General features: G+C 34.5%; 1 protein-coding gene and 1 pseudogene across 7 annotated transcripts; both read left to right on the top strand.

Moving 5' to 3' along the window:
• Positions 1-1,373: 1,373 nt before the first annotated feature.
• Positions 1,374-16,555, top strand: LOC109859500 (ATP-dependent 6-phosphofructokinase). 7 transcript variants are annotated; one of them, XM_020437816.1, is made up of 18 exons: positions 1,374-5,758; positions 6,301-6,504; positions 9,180-9,300; positions 9,388-9,539; positions 9,613-9,802; positions 9,897-10,107; positions 11,201-11,309; positions 11,966-12,154; positions 12,289-12,479; positions 12,559-12,637; positions 12,898-12,924; positions 13,038-13,058; positions 13,276-13,377; positions 13,457-13,663; positions 13,765-13,917; positions 13,994-14,318; positions 14,440-14,662; positions 14,760-16,555. In XM_020437816.1, exons 2-18 carry the CDS (start codon positions 6,412-6,414, stop codon positions 14,902-14,904), a joined length of 2,538 nt encoding a protein of 845 aa, XP_020293405.1. In that variant the 5' UTR covers positions 1,374-5,758; positions 6,301-6,411; the 3' UTR covers positions 14,905-16,555. The 7 variants fall into 7 exon arrangements, with proteins under 7 accessions (XP_020293405.1, XP_020293407.1, XP_020293409.1 ...); XM_020437818.1 differs by lacking the exon at positions 11,201-11,309 and adding an exon at positions 10,370-10,478; XM_020437823.1 differs by lacking the exon at positions 1,374-5,758 and adding an exon at positions 6,696-6,958 and having other exon boundaries at positions 6,432-6,504.
• A 3,309-nt stretch (positions 16,556-19,864) lies between these two features.
• LOC109859511 lies at positions 19,865-24,578 on the top strand (annotated as a pseudogene).

Genomic DNA, 24,578 nt, shown 5'->3' with positions numbered 1-24,578 from the left:
GATACTTAATCATTGTATCTGGAAATCAGAGCGCCGTTTTTCCTTACTACGCTGCTGCATGCAATTGAATATACTCGGTATTTTTTTTTGTTTTTGTTTTTGTTTTTGTTTTTATTTTACAAGAAACTTCAACACAACCAAGACCTAGCAGTTACCTCCGCGGATTCACCAAAGGCCGGAGCATGTTTTTTTTGCCGTGCTGCTTATCGTTGCGGTCGTTCACGTATCTCGGTTTTACGCGATCGTAGAGTGAAATGAGGGAAAAAAAGTAGAGATAATGCAAGTTGCTAATAATTATCGAGATGTAGAGATTGCACACGTTACCACGAAGTTGTATACACCCTGATCCTGGCATCCGGACCTTTGACTTTCTCTCGCACTCTATTCGATCTTTCACTCTCATACTAACGTTATAGACGTTTCCCCGTTACCGTATTGCTATTTCTCGATGTATAAAATTGGTGTCTGTTCCGAATACAAAAGTGTCCGAAATCGCCGGGAAAGGAAAAGCGCGCAATGGCATCATTCAGTTGCAAAGAAGAAAATAAAATACGATAGAGAGAGACAGATATAGAATTGCGGAGAAGTGATGAGCAGAGAACAGTCGCACTGTGTGTGTCTGACTTCTCCCAAGCCTAATTCCTTTTTCAAATGAAATCTGAAATTGTAGCGTGTGTAAATTAAAGCTTTATAACTTGTCACAAATATTGTTTTTGTTTCGAACGTGTAACGGTCATAGAACGTGAAAGTCAAGCCAGTTCTATACAGACAGAAGCAACATCTTGCGACCTGTAACTTGTATCTATTCTAGACGAGGCCTTTAGGTTCAGAATATGATAATAAAAATGAGATATAAATAACAGGAAATAAAATAATTATGTATATGAATTGAATATAAAAACAAAATACGATTTTTTCTTATATAAGTCTCACATTTATTTCTTGTTATTTGTGTCTCGTTTTTATATTTTGCCTTGACGCTTACAATCACAAGACTTTAGGATGAAGGATTGGAAACGGTGAAGAAGGGTGCAGGTATTATTTCGTTATTGGCCTTACTTCTCTCTGTTTTGAAAACGTTCAATGAGGGCTAACTATGCAAAAAAGGATGCGCGTGTACAATCACAGAAATGATAAATATGTCAAGGTTATCGTCATCTACACAAAATGCATACATATATGTATATATACATATGCATACATATATTTATACATGTATAGTGGGTTTGCATAGCGAGCCTTCTCCGAATGTAACATTTTACTCTACTCCTCTCGAGAATTCTCTTGAAAAAATTTTGTTTCAAAATATAGCGTTTTTTTTGTTTTTATCTCTTAAATTCTCCCTTTTCTCTCTGTCTCTGTCTCTTTCTATTTCTCTTCAAAAAATATTTTTCCCATTCCAATTTTTTTTATGTCCTTGTATATTTCCTTTCACTTTCTCTCTTATTATCCTACCTGCCTATTCTCAATTCAACAAATCCGAAAGTTAACAGTTTGTGTTCTACTCATTTTTCTGAATATTGTGAATTTTCCAAAATAAATGTTATGTTTTTTTAATATTCTTGGCAGTAACTTTATTCGGGTCGGAAGAAACATCATTATCATTATCATCATCATCATCATCACCGTCATCGTCATCGTCATCATCATTCATAATCATCATGATCACCTTCATCTTTCTCTTTGTCTTCATTGTCATCACCATATCGTCATTATCATCATTAGTAGCATTGTCATCATTATCATATTACTATTATCATTATCACCATTATAACAGCAATTACATTGTTGTTGTCATCATCATCATTATCATTATTATATATGTCACCATCATCAGAAACATCAACATTAGTATCATACATTAGTATCATACATTACTTTATTCTCATATATTATCATCAATTATCATTGTCATTATTATCATAATCATTGTCATTGTCATTGCCATTGCCATTGCCATTGCCATTGCCATTGCCATTGCCATTGCCATTGCCATTCTGAGAGTATTGTATAGTTTCTCCGATCTTGAGTTCCAAAAGTTTTCCTTCGAATCTCTCTCCTCCTCGTATTCCTTTGTTTTATTTGATCATTTCGTATGTGGGTTGTTTCCAAAGTTTATTTGAAGCATCAATTCTCTGTATCCATATAGCGCGCGAACGTGATACGTCTACAATCGCACGAGCAGCGGCGACGGCACGTCTCTTCATTCCAAATATGATGTGGCAACGCGAATTTTATACAAATTCTCGAACAATTATTCGTCCCAATCCCCCTCCCCCCCCCCCAAATCTCATCACATCCATTCATCATCTATCCAAACACATTGATCGATCGTTTTCCATCTACCATCTATTCTTTCTCTTCCTTTTTTCCTTCTACTCTCCTTTCCTCCCCGCCTCAAATTACGTTGTTCTATTTGTATTTATCATCAACCCATCGTAATTGTAAATTATAATTATTATAAACGTTTACACGAAATAATAATAAATTCTGATAAAATGTCTGAGAAAAACCCACAGCTGTATCTTGCTTTTAACGATGATACCATCGTATCGAGGGATATGTTTACACACGGCAATGATGTTTCACGGCGGGAACGGTTTGAGGACAAAAGTTAAGATCATTATTTGGATAATTAATAAGTAAACTTTGTCGTTAAACACTACATGATTTCATTGGATTGGAATGAATTGCTTTTCCTTGGGTTCGAAATCCCCAATCTGCGATATTTTTAAGTTATTCAGTGTTTTACATCTTTGTAGAAGAACATCGTGAAAAACTCTTTGGTAATCTTTTGAATAAATTTTAAATACATGTTAAACACTCTGACAATGTTATTCACAAGATGATTGACCAAGTTTTGCTTTTTGTCTTGTACACGCTTTCACGTAAGTCGGTGTTAATTTACTGCCGGTTTCTTTGGAATTTTGTTAACAATGGTTTTGTTTGTTTTACAATCAACATGTGAGATTAACCGCTTAGTCTTCTTGATAACTCGATAATGACAAAAGATTTTTGCAATCGATGCGAAAAACAAGAAAGAGAAAGAAAGGGAAGAAGGAAATAAAACCTGAACGTGGGACGACGTTCGCGTGAGGACGATGTGTATTATTTGGCATAGTTGAGGTCTAGCATTATATCGAGATTTCAAAGCACGCTGGAGGTACGGAAACTTTTTTTATGTACTTAAAAAAAAAAAAAGGAAAAGAACAAAAGGGATATTTATCACGATTGCTATTATGGATATCATTGCATTAGATATACATCTCTTTGCCCTGTCCTCACTTCGCTTTGATCCCCATCTTACCTTCCATTCGCCAACTGCCCATCCTCCGTTTTTCTTGTCGTATATCTAGATGTACTATATGTACTGTGTGTATACACGACTTTCACACTATATATTCATACATACGTACATTTATGTATGCGTGTGCGTGTATATATGGATGTGCACATCATCAGAAAGATACGTTAAAAAAATAATGACGCGAGATATATATATATATACATATATATACATATATATATATATATATACATACATATATGTATATGTACGCGTGCCTTCTCTGACAAGAAAGGCCTATTGATTAATCATGCTAAATTTTTTGCACAATTTATACGTGTAGTCGAGATTACGAAAAAAAAAAAAAAAAAAAAAACGGTTTTTGCTAACGAAAGTAGCGAACTATTTTAATGCGACGAGAAGAAAGGCCAAGCGTTTTGCGGAGGTAGAAAGAATAATAATTTTAACGGAAGAATTCCAAAAACTTGCGCAAGAAGACAATGTTTCCGCAGTCATTCACGTAAATTTACGTAATAACCGTACTCCTCCAGCAGGTCTTGTCGTACATACAACTAAGGTAGAGAACGTGTAGATCCAAATGAATCTCAACCTGCGAATTGCGCGACAACTCTCGAAAATCGCTCGAGGAAGAAATAAATGAATGATCGCGAAATTTGATGCTGAAATTCTAGAGCGATAAGAGTAGAGATTTTTTCTTTGAAGTTGAGAGAGAAAGAAAGAGAGAGAGAGAGAGACAGAGCGTAGAATTTGTCGCGTCCAGAACGAGGTTGAGATACAGATTACATTTTTGTGTGATAGATGAGCTCCCGCGTAGATGTTCTTATCCGGCAAAAGTTTAGTTTACCCTTATTTTTTTTTAATCTTTGTTTCTCTCCATTTAAATTATTTTCAAAACTAGTATGAAAGTATGAAAGTTCCACTTGCATCAGATTGTGCAGTCGTGGGACGTTTGTGGGGATATTGGTGTATTGCATCAGGTGTTTAAATTTCTTGTGATGCAATATCTTGTAGCAATCCAATTTTTTAGTTTTCGTCGAGCAAATATACACCGACTCTTCGATAACAATAATTATATTAACATTTGTCGATTAGCCATTTTCAACATTCATCGACTCCTTTTCCCGGTTAATTTTTTTTTTCTAAATCGCACATTTTTTTCTCAAGAAAGGTAGATTGCACAAGCACTGAACAAACACAAAGATTTATTAATTACAATAACAATTTATTGCAATTCTTTTTTTCTTAATAAAAAAAAAAGACGGAAAATAATGAAAGGCATCTATACGAGCGCGTTAATTTAGCTAAGAGCGCGAGAGTATATTCGTCAAATCGTGGGAGAGAACTCGTGACTGGCTAACAATGTTTAGCTAGCGACAAAAACGTGAGCTCTCTCGTGTTTGATTAACAATATACTATTACGATTGCGCTTGGACGATCCAGTTTTCACAATACGTCACAATTTTCCCCTTGTTTGATATTTTTCTTTTTTTCCTCTTCACATTATCGGTCGATATATTCAGTGTTTCGATTGTGTCACCGTGCAAACCTCTCTAGAACAAAGTTTTTCTTTGGTTTTCCTCTGAACTTCTAGTCTATTTTTAGCTGTTGATCTGACCTCGCCCTTCATCTATTCTTCCTCCCCATTCACCGCTATATCCCTCTTTCAATTGATATAAATCAATGCCGTTTCAATCGAATATATTATGGATTAACAAAGAGAAAAAGATGCTAATTTGGCGGGGTGATGTTTGTAAATAAAGCTATAAAAGCGACGAAACGGTGCAGTTATTTCAGACCCATGTCAGTCGCTGCATCGACTGAATTCTAGAAGATTGTAGAAGACCGTAGAAGAATTCTAGAAATGTTCTTTCCGTTATTACACCTTTTTCTTTTTTTTTGTTGAAACGTTTCCGTAAAAAAAAAAGGAGACGTTTAAGTATTAATTTAACAATCAACTTTGTAAGATCAAGCGCATGGCATGAATTTTAAGTTAGGCGTATATTTTTGTTATACAAATGTATGTATTAGAGGTTTTTGTGTCTCTGCTAGACTTCGCTCAGCAAATTATGCGTAAGATGATGAGCATTGCGTCATGTTCGTCCAGTCGGCCATCATGCTTCGTTCTGAAAGGTGCAAATACGAGACCCGAAGCACGTATTTAACCCGAGCCCTGCGCTCGGATCGTCAATATAAAAGCATTTCTCAGAGCATTTCGCACATGCGAAGAAGTGAATTTGTGTGTCTCAAACGGTTTTCTTGTAATTTTTTTTTTTTTTTCAAGATAAAATAGACAAATAATACGAAAGTTGATATAAAAGGAATATAGTCGGTTTTTAATTTGCATTGCGATTGAAGACACTTTTAAATTGCGTGTTCAAACTTTGTGAATTTTATAAAATTTCAAAACTGTAATTTACGTCCCGAAACGTTGCTACTCAGCATTGTCTTCAGGTAAGTTCACTTTTCTTTAAAAAAAGATTTTTTGTACATATACACGCAAGATTAAAAAAAAATCACAAAACTTATATTTTAACGACATGTTCTTTGAAATATCGTAATAGTTTTCAACTTCTAAGTGATTAAAGATTAAATTTACATTGGTTTTTAACTACAAAGTTAACATTTTAATCACGGATATAACAAATTTAAGTATCTAAAGATTATTTTTTTAAAATAAATTAAATGTTTGTGACGATATAGAAATTAAAAACCAATGAGATTGTTTTTTATTTTGCGAAATTTTATGTATAAGTGAGAAAAGGAAGCGTATACAAAAAAAATGACATTGTTTATAAAATACTTTACGATGATCGTAAAACATTATATATGTGTCTCCGAGTGTGCACGATGACGAAACTAATCGATCAATGTACGTTATCTCTTTCTAATTATTTTGTTTTGTTTGTTCTACCGACAAAAACCGCGCCTCAACATTGATCAATGTATTACTTTATATATTAATCTACCTCGTTTGCAATAAACGATCCTTCTAGATAACGTTTATTTCTATATTGTGTACACACGCAATAATACGGCGAACAAATACGGCTTGAAGTATAAACGTCGCTTCTTTTCAACATCATCACTGCGTGCAGGTGAACCTAATGGATACTTCAACCATGAGTTCACTTGAAAGTCAAGAATCTTCGACGTGCTCATCTTGGCAATCTTTCGACGATTCGGAGATTTCTCAACAGGTAAGTCTCAAATATAAAATTTAAAACTTCAGCTCGCAGTTTTCAATCTAAAAACAAAATTTAAATTACAAAAAAAAATTAAATTCTTGAGATTTTTTCGTACTTCTTATTTTCACGTAATCTTTGTTCGCGAAAAAATGTTCCTTCTTTTGAATTTTTCGCCTCGAATGCAACCTATCGATGTCGCATAGCGCGCGATCTCGAATTCGTTCGAATGCGTTCCGTGAATGGTCTGCACTGTCGGTCGGTGCAACTGCTCGATCGCGATTGGCTCAGACGACGTGACGACGGCGACGAGGTAGGAGGTGACGCGCGGGCCAACCCAAAGGTCACCTTCAGTCCGCCGAACGTCGTTGCAGCGGGCAGCGGCGATCGACAGCGTTGGTCAGAGGAACGTTGACATTTGTTGGCAGCAGAGGAACTTCATCGTCATTAATTATTACACGTTTTTCTGGTGAGTTCCGGAATTTGTCATTGTTTTATGATAATCGATTTGACGGTGGATTTCGAGCGCGCGACCGACGTTCGTCGATTCATTTTCCAGAACGACGCTTGTCACTTGGCGTGCGACTGTCAATTTTGACCTGTTAAGTTAAAAGTTCGTTCCGTCGATCAGTGATAACGTTGCTCCGTAATTGATTTGTGCCACATTCGACACGTTCAAGTGACGATTTCGCCCAACTCCGGCTGTAAACGCTCATTCAATGATTTTCTGACCAGTGTGATATGTGTCTAGGTTAACCTTACGCAGGTTGTTAGAATACACAGAAACGATTAACGCAGTTCGCTTCGTCTTGCAGATTGATTAGAGTCGGTCAGAAGAGAGCCGGAGAAACGCCTGACGCGATTCACGTGACGACTGCAAATAGCACGAACAATAATTTAAACAACCGAAGGGTTAATTAAATAATTAACCCTTGTATCCAACAATAATTTAATTTAGCAATCGTAAACGGTGCAAGTGAGATGACAGAACAAATATGCAAATTGCGGCCTACATCGTCTTGATCGATTTTCGTCACATAGTATTTTTCTGTCATTTAATGAGAGTGTGATAGAGATATTATCTAATTGGCGAGATAGCACATGAAACATGTCACGAGATACGCATCAGCTGCCGTCTCTCTTGCGAGTGCAGTTGCATTTTGCGCATCTTTCGCGAATTATTACTGTTGTCACGAGGAGAGTTAACAGAAATGAAGAAAACGTGCAGAGAGATACTTTTAGATCCACACAATTACCGTAATCGTACAATGCGATTGTATTTTTCACGTTGTATTTTTAGAATCGATGTTATTGCCTCTCGTTATACACACGTAAAGTAGACCGTGTCATCCGTCGTTGTAATGACAAGTCGACAAAAAAAGCTCGGCGCAAGCACAACCAGTAGTAACCGTATCATATCCCGTTACGAGTTGTTGATGTCTCTCGCTTCTCTGAAACACAGCCAAATTTCGCTCACACACGCACGTGTTACTTAATTTTAAAACGAAAAGGACTGCGGAGAATGGACGCGTGTCGCAACGTCCACTTTGACAGCTATACGAGACTTCGAATATACTTTATATTTAATGGAGTTCGTGCTCTCACAAGTTTTTTTTTTTATCACAGCCTATTTTTTATCTTATGTTTCTACTTGAAATATAACATATCTATCTTTAATAGCTTAGTAGTTTTTGTTTTTGTTACACAAATTAGAAAATAAAATATAATAACTTTGTAAAGAAACGGATTTTCGAACAATTTGACGAGAGATAGTGGAAGATTTTGCAAGCGCGTTTCATTGTTTTTTTTTTGTAATAAAATTCGGACTAAAAATCTATTGCTTGTCAAATACACCTGAAACGTACTGAATCTAGGTTAAAATTTTCATTGAGTAAAGTAAAAAATTAGTTAAATAATCGAAAACAAACGCGTATGACAGAAATGTTCAAAGATGATGAAAGTGTTCGGTGTCGCTGCACAGATAAAAATTATTCAAGTTATGCAGAAAATGACAGTGATTTGGATGATGCTCCAGATACACGTGTGCAAAATGCAAAAGAAAATTCCAATATTTCTAATCAAACAAAATTTTCTCTGGACAATGTCGCACACGGAGATATGTCGAGAAAATCTATTGCCGTTGAAGTATTGAAGGAAACTGATGCCGATCGATTGAGAAAAATCAGTACGCAAAATCTAAAGCTCTCTGTGATATTTCCAGAGGCAAGCGCTTTGTTAAATAATAACTTTAATTTTGTTTTTCTTCTCAATCGTAAAAACATTGACACGTAATAAATATTCGAAGAAAATTCGATCTCGTATAGATGTTCTGGACGACTTTTGATTCGGTTCAAAATTTACCAAGTGGTTCTTCATTTGAGATCAAATTTGACACGCTCGAAGAAGAATATGCTAGGAGTTTGCGTTTTCCACAATCTGTAAGAAAGTTATGATATGCTATTTTTTTTTGTTTTTGTCTGCTTTTCCTTACACACTTATTCTCTTTCTCTCTTTCTCATACACGCTACAAAAATATATTAGCGAAGTATATAGAAACTGTTACATCACACACAGTGTAGTAGACGTCGCTGAGATAAATCAGAAAAAGAGAGAAAAAAAATGTATCGTTTCAAAAATCATCGAAAGATATATCAACTTTACATATTAATGATTTTTCTTTTTAATTATAGAGTTATAAACAGTATTGCGACACAATCATGGCCGAGGACGCGCCAGCTCAAAGATTTATAAAGCCCGGGAGCCACAAGGGCAAGGGCATCGCCGTTTTCACCAGTGGAGGCGATTCTCAAGGTATCAAAATTAATTCAACGACACTATTTCACACACGTAACATGTAAATAAAGACAATTAACGTATTTCTGATGTGTCATTACTTAGGAATGAATGCTGCTGTACGAGCAGTCGTGAGGATGGGTATTTATCTCGGGTGCAGAGTGTACTTTATTCGGGAAGGCTATCAAGGCATGGTAGATGGCGGAAAAAATATCGAGGAGGCTACATGGTCATCCGTTTCTTGCATCATTCACAGAGTACGGATTGCAGTATAAAAAATTGTATCATATCATTTTTTTGTTTTGTCTGTAAGATATATTTTTTATTTAGGGTGGCACGGTAATCGGTTCTGCTAGATGTAAAGAATTTCGGGAGCGTGCTGGTCGCAGAACAGCCGCCAAGAACTTGGTCAATTTCGGGATAACGAATTTAGTGGTGATTGGTGGAGACGGTTCCCTCACTGGTGCCAATCTCTTCAAGGAGGAATGGCCGGATCTTCTGAAGGAACTCGTTGAATCCGGTAAATAGAAAGAATCGTTTTATTGTTTGACGATATATGTATCTTAGATACATTCTCTTTCTCTTGAAATTGACGTTACTTCTTTTTCTATCAGGGGACATAACTGCTGAACAGAGAGAGAAGAACAAACAGTTGCACATCGTAGGTTTAGTAGGTTCCATTGATAACGATTTTTGTGGTACAGATATGACTATTGGTACCGACTCCGCGTTGCATCGTATCATTGAAAATATAGACGCTATTGTTAGCACAGCTCTTTCTCATCAAAGAACATTTATTATGGAAGTTATGGGTCGTCATTGCGGGTAAGTGTAAATTACACATAAATTCTATTTTAATTCTTGAAAGAATAAGAAAGAATAATTTACTTTTGATATATTTGTTAAATGATCTTATGGATTTCCAAACATACGTTTTAAAATGTAGAAAACCATCACACGTATTTTGTTATGCAGTTTAATAAGTCAGTGCTCTTAGTATCGTTTAATAAAGCTGCGTCGCGTTTCAATGATAAGGTTCATAGATAAACTAACTGATGATATAGATAAACGAATAACTTTCGGTTAGGTATCTGGCTATCGTCGGCGCTTTATCAGCGGAGGCCGACTATGTTTTCATCCCAGAGTGTCCGCCTCCCGTTGACTGGCCCGAAAAATTATGTAGAAAATTGGAGCAGGCACGTCCAAGAGATTTTCCAAATTTTTTAGATTGTGCACATTACTGTTTACTAATTTCTACTAACTTGACTAAATACGAGAGACGTTTTACATGTCCAGTTTTATATGTCCAGGTTTTTTTGCTACGAAAAAATGCACATTCCTCCGAAAAGTATGACAAAGGCGGAATGTGAAGAAAGTCTGTATTTGTATGCCTTATTTGTTACGCATTAATTAATGTAAAGTTAAATGTACGTAAACGGCAGTACAATCGGTGGTACTGAAGATAATTAGATGACAGAGTCTTTCAGGTACCTGACAATAGCGTCAAGTTTGTCTACCGAAGCCTGCTATTCCTTTATTCCCGAATCTCCGACAAGTGGTGACTGGATCGAGGAGCTTTGTAGAGCTGTGCGACAGGCACGTTTCTCAACCAGTCGTTACTTCAAAATTTTTTATCAAATCCCAATATGTATACGTGTTTTTGCATTATTTAAAAAGCCCGCAATATAATCTTCCCGAAATAATCAGATTTTGTATGAAATTTAATTATTTTCTTTTTCTTTGAACCTGTTTGCATTTATTGCGCGAAGATTTATTGCAAATATAATATTAATTTTTGTCCATACATTTCGATCCGAGCACAACCTTTAAACTTCACACGATCAAGATAAATAATGACATGTAATATTAGTTTACATGTTATTTTACAGTTTAGTTAGGTTTTACAATACTATTACAGTTATCTGGCTCTGGTGGCAGCTATAACTTGCGAAGCTGATTTTGTTTTCATCCCTGAATGGCCACCCGAGCAGGATTGGCCCAACAAGCTGTGCAAAAAATTATTGCAGGTTCGATAATATTTTTTTTTTTTTATTTTTTACGATATAAACATCTTACTTTTACTCTTTATATTTATTTTCTGATACTTAATTTATCCTGCAAAAATATCCTGCTTTCAGCTTTTGCTTTATTCTTTTATGTTTAGTTGCAAACTGTTACAATTATTTCAGTTACATGTTTAATTTTGTTTATCTTTTAATAATAAGTTATTTGCTTCAGAGTATACCTTTTGCACGTAAAAAAAAAAATAATATAAACTTAATCAAATGCATGCTAATAATTTATATATATTTTTCAAACGATAAAAATAATAATGTACATAAAAAAATAAGCTATTGTTGGCTCCGATATTTTAATGTTACAAGTTTTTAATGTTATGTGCGTGTATGTGTGTGTACATGACACTATATCTATATGTATATTCTAATAGATGTGTGTTTTAATAAAAACCAACATATAAAATCTCTTTTTATACAAAGCAACAAATTAAAATTAACAGTCTATTTTAGAATTATTAATATTCATTATCTTTTTCAGCGTTTATGCTATTCTTTCTTCAATTTTATTGTTCAATTGTTTGCTTTTAAACTTACAAATTAAAGCAATTTAATTTTTAATTTTCGTAGATTCAATTTTTTTTATTTCTGTACGATGTTCCTTGCAGGAAAGACTTACTGGACAACGACTTAACATTATTATCGTGGCTGAGGGAGCTGTCGACAGAAACGGAGACCCAATTACCGCAGAAAAAGTTCATAAAGTAGTTGTAGAAAAATTACAGCAGGATACGAGAATTACCGTGTTAGGTCATGTACAAAGAGGTGGCAATCCTTCTGCTTTCGATAGAGTTTTGGTAAGATTTTTCTATGTTTTTCTTTTCTTATATAATGAAATTTTAGTATTTTTAATACAGTTTTGCATTGATTTAGTCTCGCAAAATGTTTACAGTAGTATACAATATTTTTGATATGATGCAAATGATTACAGGGATGCCGAATGGGAGCTGAAGCTGTGATGGCTTTAATGGAGGCAACACCCGATACAGAAGCATGTGTCGTTACATTGGACGGAAATCAAGCTGTGAGATTACCACTAATGGAATGTGTTCGTCGTACGAAAGCTGTTGCGCAAGCTATGGCCGATAAGAATTGGGATCTCGCTGTGCATCTTCGAGGAAAGTGAGTACATAGTGATTTGTTACTTGAGTACTGAAAAGTGTAAAGTATAGGATACATCTATATATGTATTTTTTTTTAGGGGCTTTGAACGTAACTTGGAAACATACAAAAAGCTGACTCGTTTGAAAGCTCCTCTCCTAGAGAACGACAGTAACAAGGTATCAATCATTTTCTGTTTACCCCTTAAGTTTATTTAACCCAAAAACTCAACTCTATATTTTATGCAGTATTAGCACAGCGTTAATATCTCGCGCGCAATAGATAGAGAGTATATATTACTAAAAATATATAAACTTTTATTAATAAACTTTGTATTTAATAAACTCTTGAATCTTTGTGTGCGCAATATAATAAAATAAAAAAAATAATACTGAATATATATATAAATTACTATATGTGCTATTTAATACTGCTTCAGGAAAATAATGGGCGTGCATTATCGAAGGTAAATCTGTTAAGAGCTTATATAAGCATATTACATAACACTGTTCGCAAATATTATATGTATAACGTCCCTGTGAACGTAATTTTCCTAACGATACCTTTTTCCTTCCATAGCAATACACTTTATACGGACAAGTGAGTTAACCCAGCTTTGGAGTAGAGACTGTGTGCCTTATTTTAGAAATATATCATTTATCATACTTTATCGTACGATCGCTTCCATAGGCAAACGGAACAAAGCATTGTGTGCGCTATTTACCACACAACGTCATACACGAAAAGTGGTCTCGTGCACGCTGCATGATATGTCGTATCGGTTTTCATTTTGTTACAACCTGTGGTTTTGTTGCAGGATAACTATACGGTAGCAGTCATGCATATAGGATCACCATCGTGCGGCATGAACGCGGCGGTTCGTTCTTTCGTGAGAAATTGTATTTATCGAGGAGACAAGGTAGTGTTTTTGGTCTATAACATATTTCAAGAGATTTGCAAGTGTCTTTTTTGTTGCATTCTAATGTTATGTAACGCAGGTCTACGGTATCTGCGACGGAGTGTTGGGTCTCATGGCTGGTAGATTAAAGTTGATGGACTGGCCATCAGTTACTGGATGGGTCTCAGAGGGTGGTGCAAAACTAGGAACGAAACGTGCACCGCCACAAGACGATCAGTTACCTCAAATTGCTCAGAAACTCAAAGAATTTGGAATACAAGCATTGCTCATCATTGGTGGATTTGAGGTGAAACACGTTTTCCGATTTTTGCACGTTGATCATCTAGAGATAAGAGCGCGTCGTTAAAAAAAAAAAATGTATAATTTAATTTATAATTGTGTCTTCAGGGTTATCAAACGGGTCTCAAATTTTTCAAAGCAAGGGACAAATACGAGGAGTTTCGAATTCCTATCGCTATGATCCCAGCGACTATTAGCAATAATGTACCGGGTACTGAATTTTCTCTGGGCTGTGACACAGCTTTGAATGAAATTACAGAAGTAAGCGTCGGAATATATATATAGATTAAGAAAACGCTTATGTTATATTATTAAACTAATAATCTTTCGCTATTAGATCTGCGACCGCATTCGACAGTCAGCGCAAGGTACCAAACGCCGCGTATTTATTATCGAAACGATGGGTGGCTATTGCGGATACTTAGCAACCGTTGCTGGTTTAGCCGGCGGTGCCGATGCGGCATATATATACGAGGAAAAGTTCAATATCAAAGATTTGAATCAAGATGTTATTGCAATGGCTGGAAAGATGTCGGAAGGCGTTGAGAGAGGTCTCATTATTAGAAACGAGAATGCCAATGAAAATTACAACACTGAATTTATGTTTAGACTTTTCAGTGAAGAAGGAAAAGGTTTATTTAGCTGCAGAAGAAACATACTTGGTATGTATTTTTTCTATTTTTGCTCATAATATTCATTATTTTACTTGATACAATTTTATGAGAATATATAAGATAAATATACGAATAATTTGTTGTTACATCAAATATTTTGTCTTTTTAGGTCATATGCAGCAAGGTGGCTCGCCAACGCCTTTCGACCGTAATTTGGGTACAAAAATGGGTGCTAAAGCGGTGGAATGGTTGAGCGATCAATTGAGAAAATGTACCAGTCTCGATGGAAAAACGCTTACTACAACGGCGGACAGCGCAGTAATGCTTGGCATTATCAGACGCCAGTATAGATTTACACCATTTACGGAACTTATCGAAGTTACCGACTTTGAGTACGCGTTCTATTGACTTTTTCAACAAGTTGTAATATATTGAGAGATTTGTTCCACGCTGCTTTCACTAACGTGGTACTTAATAAAAATGTTTTAGGCATCGCATTCCGACGTATCAATGGTGGATGAAGCTGCGGCCTTTACTGAAAGTGTTAGCAAAGCATGAATCGACTTATGAGGAAGAGGGTCTATACATTACGGTCGAAGAAATGGACCAACAAAAAGATCCGCCTCTCGTTTAAAGCGCGAAATCAATTATAGCGTGGTTGTAATAATAAGTGACAACCGCAAATCATGTCGATAATCATGTGGAGATTAGATATTGAGAAAAGTACCGCAGTATTGTATTAATATATTACAATAATTTTATTGCAACTCGATGAAAAACGAATAACATATATGCATATATATATACATATACATATACATATTTATTTTTGAATCATGTTTATCAGAAAAATTTAGATGTTTATTTATAGTAATGATTCTTATGACACAGCCACGTCTACGTTTTCATATTATTGCCTATTTATTTAAGATCTTCTCGCAAAATTTGAATGTAACTCAAACAAGTAGCAAATATTATCAAGAATATATAGGAATGCTTTTTTTTGTCTTTTTCAAAGATCGTGTTTCTATTGATATGCACACACACATACAAACACACGCGCACTTTAATTCAGATAAGAAATATAATGACAGTACCTGAACCGCAAAGATAAGGTATGTTTTAACCATGTAACATCGGTACAATTTGTCGATAGAAATCATATTCTGTTCACAATAACACAGAGCGATATTGTTACTGTAATAATAATCTAATAAACGTTAAAATTGCATTGCGTGCGCGCGCGTTGACGTATAGTATTGAGAAAATTATATTAGAATTGATGTACTTGTGTAAAGTCTAGCTTATAGTAAAACAAAACAGTAAATATTTTCGGGAGTAAGAAATAATTTTTAAAACAAAATACGTAAAATCGTATAACTAAAATCGAGACTATTTAGCAAAATGTGCAAAATTTACATTTTGATATGCTGCTCGAACCCAGTGCACGCGCAATTTTAATATTTGATTTACCGTGAGAATAACGTAATTAAACAAAATAATTCACGAATTACTTTTTAAGTTTTTAGCAAATGATATTATATTACAGATATTATGTAAACAAACAGTTTTTTAAGCTTCAAATATTATGAGTTAAAAAGCTAACAGGTTCAAATCTTGAATTTATATTCCATTAGCTTGTTATTCTGTTATTTAATGCACAGCTGCTGGGAATGCTTCATAAGAGAATAATAAGTTGTTTCAGTTGTAGCATGGATCGAGAAGTAAATCAGATTGAGAAATTTTTTAAGAGTTTCACATTCTGAACTATATGTGGTCTACTAAGACGTAGGATTAAAAAGTAATGTGGTATTTTGCGTCGGTGAAAGTGTTTATCCTTCGGTTTAGCGTTACTTGAAGCTATAAAAAGCTATTGGAATATACCTGTCTACCTCAAAAGATAATTTTGCAACGGTGAGCGAACGACTCGCAGGAAGGAAAATTGATCTGAGTCGCGCATTATAGTTGCACGTAATATTAAAAAAAACAAACCTTTTGCTAAAATTTAAGGCTTGTGACCACAAAAGTATTTAGATTTAATTCTTTTTCTCTTATACTCTATACTCGTGTATTTATCTTTCTGAGAATGTTATGCAAGTATCAAATTGTTTTTCGCGTATAAGATAACGTTCGACGTTTCGTCATGTTCTTATAAAAATTCTAGGATCTAAATGATTACATTCTAGTATCATTGAACCTTGTCTCGTGCAAACTCTTACTCGTATTCGTGAATTTACTAAAGTAAAAAAAAAAAAAAATTATCAAACTTTAATAGAAATATGTGCGTACAAATGAAGAATTTTGTGTGTGTTAACAGCGTAATGTATGAAATAAGTCATAATTGTTTTAAATGTAGTCCACGCGCGTGTGCAGGTAGACACACACACGCACATACGTGCGCGCGTCAGAGTTCTGAAAATACGCAACGAGTTTTGTTTCGATAAACACACTATTTATCTCTCGCAACGCGATGATGTAGATTAAGATTTGCTTATAATAGATAGGATAGAAGTTAATGCGTAAAAGAGTAAGTTTTTGAAAGTACAATGATACGCGCATGTATATTACTCGATAAATTAACATGTAAAAAAAACATATATATGTGTGTACGTAAAAATTTATTCGATAGTTCGATTGATTCTCAAGTTATTAAAGTACAGAAATAAATCTAATAGTAATATAAACACAGACAGATAAAATAGCTATTGTAGAAAACAATCAAATAATATCATTACTATCGATATCAGTTTTTTTTTCTATAAGAAAGAATCTTTTTTTTTTAGTTATTACTCAATCGAGAGATTAAACGTTATATACTGAATGAAATTGAAGTGTGACAACAAGAGAGACACGTAAACTTTCAAATTTACTTTGCGTACACGTAAGACACCTATAAAATTCATTCTTTAAAATTACACTAATCAATGTTTTTTTATAATGTGTAAGTAATAACAATTATATCGGGAGAAAACGTTTGATTGCAGACTTGAATACAGAATTATTCGTATAAAAAAATTTCAAAATTTCGCGTTAATACTCAAAATATATTAATTTAACATATTCTAGAAAAGTGGTCATTTATAGTCTACACGTGTTAATAATATGTAAATATAAATGAGCGCTATATTTTTATCATTCTTCCCTCTACGCTTATACGAGAGGGATGTACAAATAGTAACTTGCGTAGTGTCAAATTGTTAGCTGCCCGCCAATAGCACAATAAGAATATATAAACCTGAGAGATATATATATATATATATATATATATGAAAAGAATATATTTATTTTAAGATTTCAGAGATATATTTTTGACTCATTGTTGATCAATGAATTTTACATTCTATCTGCAGGACGTGTACGATTACACGATTAATTTATTTTTTTCTCCCAACACTAAATAATAATTGTATCGATGTTATTTCCGGAAAACGCTATTACGTGTAAAATTGCATTCGTCGACAAATTTGGAATTTTTGGAGACAGCATGTGTTCCGAACTTTCGAAACTAAGGTCGAAATTTGTGAGAAAAAAACCCGAATATACACAGTGTGCACGGTGTTGTATTTATGTCGTGAAATAAAAAACTATATATTCTACATGTGCATTCATACTATATCTCGCTACTACTGCTCTCAGTAATTTATATTATATTATTTGATGCTAATAGCAGCAAATAATGATAATAAAAGATAATATAGTGCTTACTTTTGATTACACTCCATTTTGGCGCAAACGGCAGCGATGACTTCACCGTAGAGCATTGTCGTCCATTTTTATCGAATGCGCGATCCAAGTTATTTATCACCGCAAACGTTTATTACGATAATTTCCATACTTTACGACACGCACTTGCTACTATTTGCACACGACACGATAAAATCCAAAAAATATGAAAATTCGAACGTAGTTCTGCGCTCCGCGTCGGTCATTTTGTTTCTCGCGCGCTCTTCGCGGAAAACTTTCGCCGTAAACTTCGCGATTACTGTTATCAGCAATCGCGCGATACCTAATTACGTGTGATTCTGTTAATGTCCGATACTTCACAACGTACGCACACGCGTACGATCAATAATTGCGCGCGAGGTGACAATAAATCGCGATAAATACGAGACAATTTGAACGAAGTTCCGTCACGTTGCGTGTTGACTGTGTGAACTGTTCGCCAATCCGAATATATCGTCATATCAAAACGCGCGATATTGCGATTCTCGAAATATCGAATTGACGCGCGCAAATAGAGCGCGTAAACGTACCACGGAAACTGAGAGCCATAAGAGATGTGTAATCGCTTTTAAACTCTGTAAAGCCAGCGCCATGTTCGTAAGTGGTGCACATTGGCAACTACGTAGCCATATTCGCGAACGACTCGTCGGTACGTACGTTATGTTGAAACGTGGATATGGTTCTGTTCCGTGCTATGTACAATTGTCCAAGTGTCGGGAAAGAAGAAGCAGCTAGAGCCAGCACAGAAAGTTTAGGTAATTGAATGTTTATTCTGCCAAGACGTAAGAAAAAGTCGCAATTATTATTGTCGCGACGTTATTTTTAAGTTACCGAAGTTTTATTATCGGGTGCGTTCAGACAACTCAACAGTTGCACAACGGTTGAGAGATAATCACTTCTGAGTGGATCATACTTTTGGAACCCGCAGCAGATTTTGAAGAATAGTCCTATCATAAGTGATGATCTCTCAACCCGTTGAGTTGTCTGAACGCACCCATTAAGTTTTGAATAACATAATAAATTTTGATGTATTAAAATTATTGGGTGCGTTCGGACAACTCAACAGTTGCACAACGGTTAAGAGATAATCACTTCTGATTGGATCATACTTTTGGAACTGCTGCAGATTTTGAAGAATAGTCCTATCATAAGTGATGATCTCAACTGTTGAGTTGTCTGAACGCACCCATTATGTCAAGATATAGTAATAATTTTAAATTGTTGTATTATGTCAAGCATATAATAAAAATTCAATGACTTAAAGATATATACTATCGGTGCTAGCTTGTTGCTTGATCCGTCTCGACACTTGGACTCGTGCGTACAGAACAAAAGAGAAACGGCATAAGCTCTGTTCGGTTATTACTGGCACTACTGCAAAATCTACGGTATACGTGACACGAATCTATAGATTTTCAGTACTGCCAGTAAAAAAACGAACGCAGCTATGTTGTGCTCTTTGCCGCGCATTTCAATTAGTTCAAACTTGGGCAATCGCGAGTAAGTTCCACTTGGCGCAACGATCGCGAGCGTAGGTCGAATTTACAATGTTCTGTTGCATTGGTCACTTATCCAAACATAACCAATGCGATTGGACAATGTGGACGCGACCTACGGCTGCAATTGGTGCTAGCGACAAAAAAAAAACTGATACCTTCTTTGCAACGGACTCGCGACTCGGAGCGAAACTCCTCTTGTTCAAATCAGGTAATTTTCGTAATTTTTGTCGTTTAGCGCGTAAATATCCGATATGCATGTGCCACAAAGTGTTCTTTGTTGAAACAACAAGTGGTTAGTATCGCACACCCGCCAAAAACGATGCAAGACAACAATCATTTGTTTTCTCGGTGGTCGTGTTTCCGCGATACAGAATGGCCAGCGCAAGTACGCTTCGTTTCTGCAATTGTTTCGTTATTTTTTGCGTTTTCTGTTATCTCAGGCGCGAACCGGCAGTTCGCGAATATCAGTGTATGTCGCAAAGTGACGGATGTATGCGTTGATTCGGAAGTATCGCAAGTGATGCTTGAGCATTACAGTCAGTCTTGGCGCGACCGTTTTTTTTTTTTCGGTAATATTACAAATTCATATTACGTTGTGACTGCAAATTCAACTTATATATGGGAAGATTCAGACTCTGTTTTTGTAAATATCTTGTATTTGATAGGTTTTGTACAGTAGAGAAACAAAAACCTACGTATACGATATATATATATATATATATGTACACGTATAGATATGTTGAGTTAATTGTAATAAATATGTTTACATAGTTTACAGAGTTCAGAATTAGAAGGCGGTGTGGAAAGACAATCGAACAGTTTGTACTACAACTTGCAAACAAGAATATGCAGTATAAATGTAGATTAAATTGCGATCAAAAGAGTGTGAACCATGACCTTTACCTGACTTATTTCTTGTATTTAGAACGTGATTACAGAAAAAAGGTACGTTTACATTTATTTATTTTGATAGATTCAAGTTTTTTATTTGTTTATATTTATGTAGATTTTTTTATTGGTTAGCTGAGAGAAGAAAAAAGTGCGAAAAAGCAATTACCTGATTTCAAGTGATACTGTGGATCTTTCAAGAGGTAGAGAATCTCAAATCGGTAAGCTCAGAACGAATTTTCTGCGATTGTAGTTCACGATTTACGACAATGAATATTTATTGATGAATAAACGCGACGAACGTTTGAATCCGCAACAAGTATTAGCCACACTAGTGTAGGACACTAATGTTTTAGATTTTAAAAGACTATAAAATGACAGTCATTATATCAAGAATGACTTCCGATCAAAAGAAGGTAGAAATTTGTTTGCTAGATAAGTCAGAGACATTGCTTAGTAAGCATAACAATAAATATAAATTTGAATATAAAGTTTACTATTAAAGCAATATCAATCAGATCTAAAGTGAGAAGAATAGAAATTTAAAAGTTTGTTAACATGTTAAAATATTCTGCAACAATATTACCGCATTGTTTACGTTAAACATTTTATAAAATATGGAATGGCTATTAAATATGAAAGTAAATATGAAATTAAATATGAAATTTCTTCTTTTATGCTTTTTCAGAACGCTGGAAACTGAAACATATGAATAATTTAATAGAATTATACAATAAGAGTCCTGTATGGAACGATGACACAATCATACATGCTAAACTTTTATGGACGAGTAACCTAGGCGTCTGTAAAAAATTTTCAAGTTTTCTGATGGTAAGACAATAATGGAAATATTAAAAAATTTTTAATTTACATGCTGTATATTTATATATAACTAAGAAATATCACTCGATCTCTATCGATTCACATATTTACAAATTTATTAAATTCAACTGTGTATTAATAAAATGCAACTTAATTTCAGTAAACTACATTGTAACGCAGTTTGGTCGGGTCGCTGAGGATGTTTTTACAATGGATTACAGATTTCCTCTTTGTACAATCCAAGCCTTTGCTATTGTTTCGAGTAGTTTCGACAATAAATTAGCTCCTGTGGATAATAACAAGGCCGATCGATCGTGAACAATCAAGTGAGTATTATATGTACTTGCCTTCAAATTATATTACTTTAAGTAATTACCTTTCTAATGGACAATCAGTAGGATTGATATCAGTAGGACCTGATATCACTCTGATTCGGGTATAATTCGATATCAAACTGTTACAAAAACTCGATCGCATAAAATGAGAAGTGATATATGTACGTGTTCACTTTTCTCTACTTTATTATAACACGAATATATTTACAAATATAATATTTCAGATTCATTTTTATCATTCATTTTTTATTTGGTTGTTTGTAATAATAAGATATATTTAAATTATTATCATTTATATTACGGGAAAGTGGAAAAAAATTCTTAAAATATTAGTTGTTATATAGCCTACAAATAGATATGATATAAATTTTATTACAGTGTTTTTCATATGTTCTAAATCATCACAGTTAGTCGTTTTATTATCGATAATATAGAATTTCAAAGAACGTAACTATAATTCTTACAAAAAGAAAACTGTTCTTTTTTTCTGTGTTATATTAATATATAAAAATTACCACAAAGATATAATAAATTTTATTCACATGTTTTTCTAATAAAATATATGCTAAGAAATATATTAATTCAAAGAGTAATGAACAAAATGTTGCACCTCTTGTTTCACGATATTTTTTCGTTATGATTATATATATATATATATATATGTTGGCGCTTTGCCGCGCACTTCAATACGTTCGAATTCAAACAATCATGAATAACTTCCACTTGGCGCAACGATCGCGAGCGTAGGTCGGGTTCACAATATTCTGTTGCATTGGTCAATATATCCCAAACATAACCAATACGATTGNACACTGTGGACGCGATCTACGCTCGCGATCGTTGCGCCAAGTGGAACTTATTCATGATTGCCCGAATTCAAACGTATTGAGGTGCGCAGCAAGCGCTTAGCAACAACCGTTGCAAGTACCAAAAGTAATCTGCAACGGTCTTCCTCTGTAACGGTTGCGCTCTCGGAGCGGATCTTTTCCCATTCAAATCAGGTAATTTTCGCTATTTTTTCGTTTTGTACGTAAATATCTGTGATATGCATGTGCCANAAAGTGTCGGGCCTTCGAAGCAATCAGTAATTAATATCGCATACGCGCTGAAAAACGATAATGACGAATTGGATAGTGAGTGTTTCGCGCAAAATGGCTGGCGCAAGTAGNTACGTTTGAATTGTTTCGTTATTTTCGCGTTTATTATCATCTCACGCGCGAACATCAGTATTTCGCGAATATCAGTGTATGTCGCAAAGTTACGGATTAATACAGAAATTGTATCGCAAGCGATAATTGACGAGCATTACAGTCAATCGTGACGCGGTCGTTCGCCGAGCGAATTGAGTGATTTACAAGAGCAGGAGTGCGATAGACTAGATAAATCCCCTCAAATTACTATCTATTAATGTGAAATAATACAATTATTTATAAAACTTATATATCATTCTTTTTTTTTTTTTCAAGTACTGAACAAGAGTGAAAGAAGTAAACTGAAGTAAAGGAGTAAGAAAAAGACAGACATAGCGACGCGATGCGCAAGATCTATCATCATTCTCCTTTCTAGGATATCGCACCTCAAAGTTACGAGGTTCGTTTATCGAATAAACTAACAATAATTTCCACACCGCAACGAACGTTTTACGTATTGAAATAAATACTATTCTATTTAGATAAAAATATTTTATTGCACTTTTTGCTAGTATTTCATATTTTTATAGCTATTTATAACAAAATATTAATTTTTAAAAATATTATTTTTTGTTCATAGATAGTGCAAAAAGAAAATGCATAATTTGTTATCGTTGAAGCTGGTGAATGGATTCTTATCCATTGTATAATGTATCACGACTTTTATAACTTGCTTTTTTTATGATTGTTATTGATTTTGTTGTGTGTTTCACATATGTTATATAATTTATAAAATTCTTACAAGCATTTCCAGTCAAAACTTAACATATTTCAATAAACGACGCAAAATAATACGGATTAGCGAGAGCCAAAATCTTAAAACATCTGCACAATTTGTATGGATCTATCTGCTGTCAGATTCACCTTGGTAGCAGTTAGATGCAAAAAGATCCATTGCTATCTCCGCTGCTAACGGGGAGGTCTGGCGGCAGATCAAATTGTGTAGATGTTTTTAAGATATTCAAATGTGTGTTTTGAAAATCGATTTTCTCGATTACCACATTTGGACTCTTAGTAATTTGTATTATTCGAGAAATATAAATACTTGTGTTACGTATACCATACAAATAGATTATTAAAATATAAATAATCCCTAAACAATTAAGACTTAAAAGTATTAAGAATTAANATATACATAATCCCTCTTTATCTTTTATTGATTTTGTTGTACTAAAATGGTAAAAACATATGCTATATAAGTCGTGATACATAACTTCGNCACGCATTTGGAAGACGATATTAACATCGCAGAACTTCATTTGGATGTTTACAAAATAAAAGTTTCAAGGTACGCAACGCAACATTACTTTTTGATAAAAATATGTAATAATTTAATATTTTTATAATTTTTTTCTCAATTTGTCCTTTTTTGTCAATTGTAGACGCGGACAGTTATTACACATGGACGGAAGACGAGATACCAGCACCGGAAGAGCCGGATCGGGCCATCTCACGACATTCTACACATCAGTTACGTATTTACAGGTAAAACCCACATTTTTGTTTTACATTTTAAACTTTTATAACATGATCTTGCATAATAATCTATTGATTTCTTTCTCTCACAATTATCTTTATTAATTTTTTTGCCATTTTTCTCGTTTTAGATGCTGACGANTTGTTCACAGGAAAGGAGTTGGCAGCACCGGAGGAGCCGGTTCGGGTTATTTCAAAGCAGTCTAAAGGTCAGTGTTGTATTTCCTAATACAACACACAGTTTTGTTTTACAATTTAAACTTTTCTAACTTGAACTTACGTAACAATCTAATGATTTCCCTTACACCCTTATCTGTATTAAGTTGTCTTGGCTTTTTGTTCCAGATGGTGACGGATTGTGTTCACCGAGAAAAA

The sequence above is a fragment of the Pseudomyrmex gracilis genome, unplaced genomic scaffold (genome assembly GCF_002006095.1).
Source record: "Pseudomyrmex gracilis isolate BER0280 unplaced genomic scaffold, ASM200609v1 scaffold_265, whole genome shotgun sequence".
Lineage (NCBI taxonomy): Eukaryota > Metazoa > Arthropoda > Insecta > Hymenoptera > Formicidae > Pseudomyrmex > Pseudomyrmex gracilis.
Note: the sequence above shows the minus strand (reverse complement) of the source record. Positions and strands in the feature narration are given on the sequence as shown.

Excerpts from the sequence above, each read along its gene's own strand:
- LOC109859500 (XM_020437816.1), top strand. The coding sequence starts at position 6,412 with ATGGATACTTCAACCATGAGTTCACTTGAAAGTCAAGAATCTTCGACG. Across the intron at positions 12,925-13,037 it reads ATGGGCGTGCATTATCGAAG|CAATACACTTTATACGGACA; the intron begins GTAAATCTGTTA and ends TTCCTTCCATAG. Across the intron at positions 14,319-14,439 it reads CTGCAGAAGAAACATACTTG|GTCATATGCAGCAAGGTGGC; the intron begins GTATGTATTTTT and ends TTGTCTTTTTAG.